This window comes from Engraulis encrasicolus, chromosome 16, assembly GCF_034702125.1.
Source record: "Engraulis encrasicolus isolate BLACKSEA-1 chromosome 16, IST_EnEncr_1.0, whole genome shotgun sequence".
NCBI classification, from domain to species: Eukaryota; Metazoa; Chordata; class Actinopteri; order Clupeiformes; family Engraulidae; genus Engraulis; species Engraulis encrasicolus.
The window spans coordinates 34,938,447-34,950,087 of record NC_085872.1 but is presented as its reverse complement, the minus strand read 5'-3'; the positions used below and the strand labels follow the sequence as shown (position 1 = coordinate 34,950,087).

Sequence of the window (11,641 nt, the reverse complement as noted above, 5' to 3'; positions counted from 1 at the left end):
CAGCCGCCTCCTCCGCGGCCTCGTCCACCAACGCCACCACGCCCGGGGGCACCAAGAATGGAGACAACGCCGCCAACGGGGAGGAGAACGGAGCACACTCCCTGGCCAGTCAGTACTCTACACTACACTATTCCGCACATCACAACAGAACTCGCTTCACACCATGATTAACGGGGCATAACAGTAGCATGTTGGGGAATCCCTGTAATCTGAATTGGGGGTTTTCGTCTGTTTGTTTTTGTTTGTTTTATGAGATGTAAGTGTACAGCACTACGTAATTGTTTGTGATGTTTTCCTGCACAATCTCAAAAATATTGCAATTGCAATGTGTCCTTTAGGCTTAGTTGCAAACAGCCCACTTTGAAAGTATGCTTTTTTCATCTGTGCCGTGATGAGAGCTTATTTACTGAAGTTTGAATTTATTCATTGACAAAAGTTAGGTGTTGAGCGTGCTTCCTGATTTTCTCATTGCCTCTCATTGGCTGTAATCTTTTTTTTTTTGTCAAAGATGCTTCCCGCCCTGATGACCTGTAATGTGTTGGGTGTTTGACTGTGTTTGGATTGACTTGTTGTTCCCTCAGTAGGACAAGGAAGAACCGCACACGATAAGCTCCTTTTTATCCACGTGTCCCAAACCTCACAAAAATATAGATGGATTAAAAGGAGGGAGCTCATCGGTGGGCGTTTTCTCCTTGCCCTACATGAACTTTAACGCTTTGACCCTGCAGTTGGAACAAAAGAAATTGGATGTGCGTGAGATCTGACAGGGATTGTTGTTCCCCTCCAGACCACCATGCTGAGATGATGGAGGTGGACAGGGCGGTGGAGATCCCCGCCAGCAAGGCCATGGTGCTGCGCGGCCACGAGTCGGAGGTGTTCATCTGTGCCTGGAACCCCGTCAGCGACCTGCTCGCCTCCGGGTCAGTCTCTACCGCTGTGTCTAGTTGTAGCCAGCCAGTACGTCACTGTTTGCCTTGCATGGTGATGGTGGTTGTTGTATGTGAATGGTTCATTTTGTGCTGTGTGCACATAACAATGCTGTTGCAGGGATGAGTGATTTCCGTCATGGTGGCTGATGTCTATTGTGAAACAGTTGGCTACATTTGGCATTGCATTTGCTTGCAGAAGATCATGCCTGAAGTTTGAATTAAAATCTACTGCCTTAAAGGTATGGACACGGTGTGCTTTCTGCATGCTGAAGTGATGGTTCATAACCTGAAGCGATGCTCATCGCATAGTCTTTTACCTACGGGTGTATTTTTATGTGTCGGTGTCTGTATCTGCTTGTGTGTGTGTGTTTGTAGGTCTGGAGACTCGACAGCTCGTATCTGGAACCTGAGCGAGAACAGCTCGAGTGGCTCTACGCAGCTGGTCCTGAGACACTGCATCCGAGAGGGTGGCCAGGACGTGCCTAGCAACAAAGACGTCACCTCACTCGACTGGAATGTAAGTTTGTCCCGCCAGAGGTATCCCTTGGCAACTGGCCAGAGCAGGAAATATGTTTTCCCGCGTACTCCTGGGAGTTGCCACATGAAAATCTGTGCGCTCTCTGATGTTGCCCCCCCGAACCCACTCTCGTTCGATGGCTTGGTCTCCAGCCTAATTCCACTCAAGCACAGAAATAGGGTTTTGCGTTGCTGTAAAACCCGCACAGCATCCTTTCTGTGGTGGTCTGATGGAGTGAGAGTTGATTGGTTTTTGCCTTCATCTTTTGCAGAGTGAGGGTACGCTGCTGGCGACTGGCTCATACGACGGCTTCGCCAGAATATGGATTAAAGACGGTGCGATTTCCATACATCTTTCTTTTTTTTCTTTATTCTCTCTCTCTCTCTCTCTCTCTCTCTCTCTCTCTCTCTCTCTCTCTCTCTCTCTCTCTCTCTCTCTTCCTTTCTGTCTGCCTCTCCCTTTCATGACAATTGCAATTTTTTTGTTTCAGCTGTGCCGTGACGCCTGGTTTTAATGTTTTTTTTTATTTTTTAGGTAACCTTGCCAGTACTTTGGGACAACATAAAGGTCCCATATTTGCTCTGAAGTGGAACAAAAAAGGCAACTTCATTCTCAGCGCTGGGGTAGACAAAGTAAGCTCTTTTTGCCCCCTCTCTGATTGGTTTTCTTACTTTTGTATGAAAAAAATAAAGTTTTTACATGATGGGAGATTCCTGTTGATTTACCATGTCTGTGTTCTGTCCTGCAATCAGACCACAATCATCTGGGATGCACACACAGGAGAAGCAAAACAGCAATTCCCATTCCATTCGGGTGAGCACAGCTGATATGTGTTCGCTGCCATAAGAGATGGTCAGAGATAGCCATAAACGCCATCCTCTGACTCCCACTTAAATGTTGCAAAATGAATTTTTTATAAGAATTATTCTGTCTCTTTTTATGTTATTATTCATCCATGCCTGTGTGCTGTCCAATAGAGGTGTTGTGTGTCTTGTGTTGTATGTTGTTACAAATGTATGACTGTGTGTGGTGTTCCGTAGCTCCGGCGTTGGACGTGGACTGGCAGAGCAACACCACGTTTGCCTCCTGCAGCACTGACATGTGCATCCACGTCTGCAAGCTGGGCCAGGACAGACCCATCAAGACATTCCAGGGTCACACGGTAACACACACACACAAACACACACACACACACACACACACACACACACACACACACACACACACACACACACACACACACACACACACACACACACACACACACACACACACACACACACACACAGCTCTTGCTCCTCTTCTATTCCACCCAATTGTGTGTCCTCTCCTGTGCATATATTGACCTGTATCTTGAGGTGATGATACATGACATGCAGTAGATCCCCCAAGAGGATGGATGTCAAGTTGTCATGTAATGAAACCTTTTTGGAGCACATATCCAGTGTTCAGCTCACTCACGCACACTACAATTGTCTGCCACCTGGACTACTTCCATTGTGGATGTGCGCACCCTTAACTTTTAAATGTTGCCAGGCAGCAACATAATGTGTTCCCATTGTTCTGATTTGGATGTCTGTGACATGCTGATTGCTGACGGTCATAAGACTTCCAAATGTGAATGTGGTGGCCGACATACTGTAAATGAAAGACTGTAGACAGAGACTCACTCCTCAATAATACGTCTTTGATTACCTGTTGGCGTCTTGCCTGTGGCCTTCCCTTCTGAAGTAGCCTGATTTCCCCCAACTCTCTCAGTCAGGAGAGCTGCAGAGCCATCTCTGTCCTCTTGCTTTCTCTCGTTGTACCCAAGACTAACCGCCTCTTTCTCTTTCCTCTGTCACTTCAGAACGAGGTGAACGCCATCAAGTGGGATCCCCAAGGCAACCTGCTGGCCTCCTGTTCCGACGATATGACTCTGAAGGTTAGCAGAGCCAGTGATGACTCACCGCTCACTCCAGAGCCCACAAAGCTCCTCTTGTCCTCTTTTGTGTTACATTTCAGCTTTGAGCGAAATGCTGTGCTTAACAATGCTGGACTTGCTCTTCCTGTGTGTGTGTGCGTGTGTGTGTGTGTGTGCACGCATTTGTGTCTGTGTGTGTTTAGATCTGGAGTATGAAACAGGAGGGCTGTCTGCATGACCTGCAGGCCCACAGTAAGGAGATCTACACTATTAAATGGAGCCCCACGGGACCAGGCACCAACAACCCCAACGCCAACCTGATGCTAGCCAGGTAACATGGAGTCACACCATCTGGCCTCTCTGGGTAGTGTGGTGGTGGACTGCCACTGTTTTTAAGGGGGGTAATCTTGTCGGTCATTATGAGCCAACTGTTAATGAGGTAAGGTGTGGAGCTGATGCACTACATTACATTGCATTGCATTCATGCTGATACACCTGGTAGCTTCCATGACACAGTTTGGTTGTTTGCATGACAGCATCTACCGGTAGGTCAAATCACTTCTGGTAAAACTGCCAGCCTGGTATTTATGAAAATAATTTACTGCAACTATGCTGCTCAATGAAACTGTGCTGCCTATTACCAATCTTGATCTTTTCATTTTCTAAATAATAAAGCAATATTTACTAGTATAACCAAAGTACAGTAAGTTTTGCAGCTAAAAATGACTATTTCTGAAAAAATCAAAATGGTGGACCACGGAGAAGATCCCCTTTTTCATGTATGAAAAGTGCATTTTTCCCAGTCATAGTGAATACTTAGAATTTGGTGGTGGTGGTGGTAAGTATTCATGAAAAAGGTAACATTTATGAATGGGCAGCATGAATTCTGGAAATAAACTACAAAACATATTACACGGTGCACCTTTAAAAAAATAATAATAATTAAGAAGCACTCCTCAGTTTCCTTTTTCCTTTTTGATCGCCTCACAAATGTTTCAAGCTTACACCCTTCCTCATTTGTGAAATGGCTAAATCGTTCATTCATTTTTCATGCGTGTTGTGCCTTGTGTGTCACATGCGTGTGCGTCACCTCACCCTCATCAGTCAAAAATGTTTACATTTAGATCTAGATGTAGTTAGTCTTGCCTGTAGTCTTGTAATATTTGAAGCTCAGCAGTTGTCAAATAGGATGCAGATTTATCATTAAGCTTTTGAGGGAAGCCAGGGCAAGTTTATACGCAGGTGCAATTCAATGTGCTTCACAAAAAAATAAAAGCAAAACTAGAAATGCACCCAGAGTGTGCAGACCTCCGCCAAGGACGTTCAGTTTGTTTTTAGACACATAGGATAGCCTATTTGTGTGATGATGTGGTGTCATTTATGCAGGTTTATACACCATTAGTGTGGTCAGAGAATTAAACAGTGAAGTTGTAACCAAATTATATCTGTCTTTTTTATAGGGCCTACCATGTCCTTGATTAACTGTGGTCTGTTAACATGATTAACCTTAAATGTAATGAACTGGATAGGTCTACCTTTCCCTCCTTGGCGCTGCTACCTACGATTAAACTCTTCGTCGTTATTAATTTCTCCACTCGTTCATTATTCATTCATTATTTGTAAAGTAGGCTAGAAGAACCAGTCTGTGTTTCGCATACTGTTAAGCAAAGGCTTGCTTTAACTGACAAACTTCAACTGGACAGACGAGACAAGGGTGATTTGTTGACAGGGAAAAACTCGGAGAACAATAAACTCAGAGAAAGCTGCGACGATATCCCTACGAAGGGTGGATTTAAAAAAAAAAATATATATATATATATATATATATATATATATATATATATATATAGGGCGGTGAACAGTTAGGCTGATGAACAGCGCCAAGGATCCAGTTCACTACATTTAGCCTACATTTGTAGGCTACAAACTTCAACTGGACAGACGAGAGAAAGCTCATTTGGTTGACAGGGAAAACACTCCGCGAAAGCTGCGACGATATGCATCATCCTGATTGATTACATTGATTACATTATGTTTTGGTGCTATTGGCCACGCACCTGGCTTCAGCCATGCAGGCACAGCAAATCTGCGCGTTCTGTGTGCATTCTGTCTGGCTTTGTGGTGACTGTCGCAGCACAACTTTGATTAACCTTTCATGTAGCCTGTAGTGAACCGGGTACCTTTCCCTCCTTGGCGCTGTCTGTTATCTGTTATACCACTAATCGCCGTTATTGATATTATCTCCAGCATTCGTGAACTTCAACTGAGCAGGGAAACACTCGGAGAACAATTAACTCCGCGAAAGCTGATTTGGTTGACAGGGCAAACACTCTGCGACGATATGTGTGCCATGTTGTGTATTATTATTATATATCATTTGGTGTGCTATTGGCTACGCAGCCATGTAGGCACAGCAAATCCGCGCGTAATAGCCTTCATTCTGGCTGTGGTCACTGTCCATCAATCCACCTCGCAGGCACGCCCTGTCATAGCTCAATTCACCTCGGCCACCCTGTGGCAGGCCGCGAAATAGCAGCGAACGAACAGAATGACAGACGGACAGACATGTAACACAGAAATCGGGCGATCACATAACCTCCTGGCCTGGCGGAGGTAAAGATAGGAAAAAAGAGTCACAGAAGATTGTTCAGGTGTGTGTTGTGCCTTGTGTGTCTCAACTAGGGCTGGGCGGTTTTCGAAAAAATGCGTATCACGGTTTTCTTGAGTAAAATTAATATCACGGTTCTCTGCACTTTTTTTTTTCCATAAACGGCGATTTTCCCCACATCTCAATGTTTCTGAAGAAAAGGCTAAAATTAAATTTAAAAATGAGATAAAATCCTGAAATTTTATTTTTCTATTTCTATTTTAATCACTTTTTTGAAATAAAAACTTACAAGAAAAACCTTCTCTCATCAAAAAGTGAACCTTGTGTAGGTGAAACCGTTATGATGTGTTTTTAATGGTATACCGCCCAGCCCTAGTCTCAACACTCATGTGTCTCACCCTTTACTCCCCTCTTCTGCAGCGCGTCCTTCGACTCCACAGTGCGACTGTGGGACGCAGAACGTGGCGCCTGCATCCACACGCTCACACGCCACCACGAGCCCGTCTACAGCGTCGCCTTCAGCCCCGACGGGCGGCTCCTAGCCAGTGGCTCCTTCGACAAGTGTGTGCACATCTGGAACACGCAGGTACAGTGCCTCTGCCTCTGCCCTTTTGAAGAAAGTAACAGCGCTCCTGTTGTTTTACATTGTGTTCGTTTTTCTTTTCTTTTTTTTTTGTACGTGTAGTGCGCACGTGCACGTGTAACAAAAGTTTAACTCAAGTAAATGGATTTGTGTGCATTGACTGCATTTCACAATAGCTCACACACTAAATAGTGTGTCTGTGCAATGCATGTCTATGCAGTGTGTGTCATATCTCTGTATACGTGTGTGACAAAGTGCTGTGTATGTGTTTGAACCCACAGAGTGGTGCGTTGGTGAACAGCTACAGGGGGACGGGGGGCATATTCGAGGTGTGCTGGAATGCAACGGGGGACAAAGTGGGAGCCAGTGCATCAGACGGATCAGTAAGTTCCACACTATACCGGCTGAGACACATTACATAGCCTACAGCCAGAGCCATGCAATACAGAGTTTTGACAACAGAGTTACAGGAAGTCGCTTGGTCACATGATTCGCATAGATTCAAATAATTGCAGGCAGCAGCTTTCTTTTTGCTAGAGACTAACACAGAACCACTACCTAATAAGCAAAGATGACATAAACATGAATTACAATTATTTCACTGTATTTTGTGTTTGACACTCACTTCCTGGAACTATTTTGGAACTATGGTAATATGTCTGTCAAAGGTTCCATGAGCCGCCATCTTTGTTTAAAAATGTAACAGTGGTGGGATTGGCCTAACTCTGACTACAGCCTTTTTCAACCTGGGGGGTGGGACCATCCTGCCCTGCCCTGCCATTAACTTCAAACAACCTGCAGACGCACTTTTGTTATTGCCACAACAGTGATGGTTCATTCTCTCTCTCTCTCTCTCTCTCTCTCTCTCTCTCTCTCTCTCTCTCTCTCTCTCTCTCTCTCTCTCTCTCTCTCTCTCTCCCCAGGTGTGCGTGCTAGACCTGCGGAAATGACAACGCCATCAGGAAGCCATGGACCGACTCTGAATGTGTACATAGCCAAATTGACTGTCTGTCTGTTCCTGGTCCATCCACTGCTGTAGGTCCCTCCTGAAGTCGCCCACTGTTCAGCCCACGCATATAGAGGCCGCAGTGCTGCCTCTCCTTTGTGCGCCAGTCAAACAGTAGAGCGAACACGGTTTCGCTTTTTGTTCTCAACCACAAGACTGTTGGAACACATGTACACACACTTACAAACGCACACGTACACACACACACACACACACCACACATGCCGAGGCCACATATCGCTGTTTGTGTCTCCCTCGCTTTCTCTCACACTTAGTGTCAATAGATCATTCAGCTCATACATTACTGCTGGTGTGTGCATATTGTACGCATCAGTGTTTCAGTTTGCCATTGCGTGTTTGAGTTGGAACATTTTTCTTCCCCACCCACCCCACATCCAGGTTTTGCTAGTCAGACGAAGAACCACCTTGATCAAGGTTCTTAATCTTTACTCATGGGGGGGTTTACAAACTTGCGGTCTGAATGAAACTAAGGCGGTGATTGAGGAAGCACACTCTTGACGGGTGTGGCACAGACACTTGTTTTGCATATGGCAATCGCTCCGCACCTCCGTGACTATGCCAAAACTCACCACAGTAGAGACGAGCTTGGCACCATATCTGAGTATCTTGTATGTCTGTTCTGTTTTTTCCTTTTTTGTTTGTTTTTTGTTTTATGTTTTCTTATTATATGTGACGGCCCCATAGAAATGAATTGCGTTAATGGATATCTAACTGTAACAACTGACTGGCCTGAGCCACACAGTACACATTGCTGACTTTTCATTCATTCGAACACTTTTTTTTATGTGTATGACTGTGGATACACGTACTGTCATCAAATACGCGAGTTATTCTGCCTGATGTAAGGCATGTCACAGGCATGTGGTAGCCGAGATGGTCAGTGAAAACTCAGCTGGTCCTTGTACTTGATGAGTTTAAATCCAAAAGGGTTCCAGCGGAGAACCCCGGAAAAAGAGGGTAGCGCGCGGGGGGGGGTGGGCAGGGTAATCTGAGGTGGTCCAGCCATTGAACCTTTTCAAGCCGCTACAACGTTTCTGTTCTGGTCTGATGCATTGCCCTGTGTACATTTGCCACGGATAAACTGGTGACGATTGTTGGTAATTCACCGAATCTTGACACGCTAGTGAGTGTAAGTGGTGGACGCGTTGTCGTTTTCCTGTCATTGCTCTCATCATCGTAGAGTACAGGAGCTTAACAGTCAGGCCATCCCCAGTGTTGGTTGGCTGATAACGTGACACTTATTCCAAGAACAAGGCTAAGTGGCTAAACCTGGCTATGTTAACCTACAGGAAGTGGTAGACCTGCTAATAGATCGTCAACTGGTGTCATTTAGCGAAGATAATGAGGACTCCAGGCTCTTCTATTACATGATTTACCACTTACCTTAGGTTAAGTTAACTGGTTTACTACTTAGCCGGGTTCTTGGGAATACCCAGGGCTCCCTTAGGTAAAGCCATGTGTCATTTCATCTGTGCACAGGCAGAAACGTTGAAACTAAACCAAGTGACTTGGACGCAGATGGTTGTCTGACTGTCCCACTGTGTTGTGAAGTCAGCAAGGTTCCTGTCTGCTCGATGGCCTTGAGCAGTGTCGTCATGTTTGCTTAGTCAAGGAGGAGGACACAGTTCTCATACATGGTGAACTGAAGATACACGTTTTGTTTTTATTACACAGTATCATTTAGTACTGGATTGCAGGGTCATGATTACAGACGTCTAAGAGAAATGTGTCAAGAAACTGAAAGAAACGGTATATATACATAGATATAAAATATATGCTACTGCTATGAGTAGCATTTTTTTTTTCAGGCTACTAGAAAAAATATTATTTTAAGACATTCTTGAGTTTGGAACAGTCTGTGTGCTTGTTCTGAATAAATGTCATTACCATTAGCTGTAATGTATAGTGTTTTATGTTTGTCCGTTTGTTTTTGTTTTACACAATGAAATACCATTACACAGTCATAACTATAGTGGAGCTGCTACTTCCCCAGTCAACCACAAGGAATTTATTTCCCTGCACTTTAAATGAACTTGATTTTAGCCAGCACTTAAAGATGGTTGGAAGGAAGTATGTGTGTTGTATTTTTTCCCCCATCTGGAATTATCCTCTCCACTTTATGCCTCACACTGATGGAGCCTGTACAGGTGTGTTGTGTTGTGTTGTGTTGTGTGTGTGTGTGTGTGTGTGTGTGTGTGTGTGTGTGTGTGTGTGTGTGTGTGTGTGTGTGTGTGTGTGTGTGTGTGTGTGTGTGTGTGTGTGTGTGTGTGTGCGTGTGCGTGTGCGTGTGCGCCTGTACAGAAAGGAGGTGCTTTGAAAAACAAAACAGTGTTGAGAGAAAGTGCGGTGGCTTGGGGCCAACTTCATGGCATTCCATGTTGTATCATTCAGTAGCATAGCATTGCAGGGCTCACAAAGCCAAACCTTACTCATGAATAGCCTCCATTGCGATGTGTTTTTCTGTTCTTTTCTCTCTTTTTTTTTTAAATTCAAAATGTCACGGCTTAATTTTTTTTGTTTTTTGTTTTGTAAAGAGTTTAGAGTATTTTGAAGTTTGCTTTAATATAATCAACAGTAATTAGATTGTATCATAAGACACTATTTATTATATTGTCTACGACAGTGGAATGGTATTTTATAATGTCTTGATTTTAAAGAGATGCTTTTTACAGTGCATTTGAGTGTTTTTGCTTCCTTTTTGGTTCAACCTAAAATGCCTAGTTTTATCTTTACTATGTCTGTGACCCTTGATGTTTTTTGTACTTTGAAAACTTTTTATAATTCTGTCTACAGAAGGAAAACACCCGGCTGTACCTTACCATCCCCTTGGACCACACAAATACTTGTTTGATATATATTTTTTCTCGATTGCTCTGTGTCCTTGTCCTGATGTACCATGCCCCCCTCCTCGCTCACATCCCATTGCAGATACTATCTTTACAATGTTGATCTGGCTGTTGTGATTTGGGTCAGGTCAGAGAAGAAGTTCAGAATAAAATATATTTTGATAATGAGCTTTTTGTCTATTGTATGCTTGGAATTAAGCTTTTCATTAGCAACGATGTTTTCCTGTACCAGCAGTGTATACAAGAGAGTATACAAGAATGTGACGTATAAAGCACATGAGATCATTACTGCCTTATGCTAGATGCCAGGGCTGTAGTACTCGAGTCCGGACTTGGTCCGGTTTTTTATGGACTTGGACTTGTCTTGGACTCACTCGTAGTTGTACTCGAACTTGTCTGGGACTCGGGCACTTGTCTTGCCAAATTAAGGTTTTGGACTCAACCGGGTCTGTCTTTATTTTGTTCAGAGCATTGGCTATCATAAATTCTAGAGTGGAGCTTGAAATCAAACAACATAAATGTTTGTCTTCACATCCATGGCATATAGTTTACCTTCAAACATTCTCATAATTGACATTCATCCTTTTCACTGTTTAACACTGACCGACATGTGACTCGGACTTGACTTGGACTCTAATCTTTTTGGACTCGGTCTTGTCTCGGACTCGGACTACAAAGGTGGACTTGACTATTCTAGACTTGGACTTGTCTCAAACTTGGACTACAAAGGTGGGCTTGACTACAGCCCTGCTAGATGCTGCTGCTAGGTGACTCTTCCCTCCACATGTGTGTGTGGCTCTTTACAGTTCAGAGAGGTGGCTGTTGAGGTGCAGGTAAAATCGTGGTACTGTTCGAAGTCATTTATTGCTATTATTGCAAGTTCCCTGGATAACCAATTGTGTTTTTTGCGTCCACTCCATGAGTGTTATTTAGTGAGTTGCAGTGTTACAATCCATACCCCGAAAACTCTCAATCACATATCACAGCAATTGCAACCACTCCTTTCTTTCTGCTTCTCGGGCAGATGAGCAGCCCCTAGTGGGTGAGAGCGGTATTGTGAAGGCTTTTTAGAAGATGAGTTGGATTCAAATAGAGCGGTAGGTATCTGACCTTTCCTATTTGGGCCTTATTTGAAATCACACACCAACAGTAGCACCAATGAGTTTTGAGTGCTTCATTTTGACAATGTTAAGTGGGCAGTGGGGTAATGCTGAAACCATGATGTGTG

General features: G+C 44.1%; 1 protein-coding gene across 1 annotated transcript in view; it reads left to right on the top strand.

Annotated features, from left to right (window-relative positions):
- The window catches only part of tbl1xr1b (TBL1X/Y related 1b), a 20,409-nt gene extending 9,828 nt beyond the window's left edge, over positions 1–10,581 (top strand). Inside the window, exons 5-16 of the mRNA XM_063219488.1 lie at positions 1–108; positions 788–920; positions 1,305–1,446; positions 1,718–1,781; positions 1,981–2,078; positions 2,199–2,259; positions 2,487–2,608; positions 3,296–3,370; positions 3,553–3,680; positions 6,378–6,543; positions 6,822–6,923; positions 7,464–10,581. The exon at positions 1–108 is cut by the window's left edge and continues 121 nt beyond it. Coding sequence (XP_063075558.1) covers positions 1–108; positions 788–920; positions 1,305–1,446; positions 1,718–1,781; positions 1,981–2,078; positions 2,199–2,259; positions 2,487–2,608; positions 3,296–3,370; positions 3,553–3,680; positions 6,378–6,543; positions 6,822–6,923; positions 7,464–7,490 — 1,226 coding nt within the window. The 3' untranslated portion in view covers positions 7,491–10,581. The remainder of the gene's footprint in view (positions 109–787; positions 921–1,304; positions 1,447–1,717; positions 1,782–1,980; positions 2,079–2,198; positions 2,260–2,486; positions 2,609–3,295; positions 3,371–3,552; positions 3,681–6,377; positions 6,544–6,821; positions 6,924–7,463) is intronic.
- Positions 10,582–11,641: the final 1,060 nt, after the last annotated feature.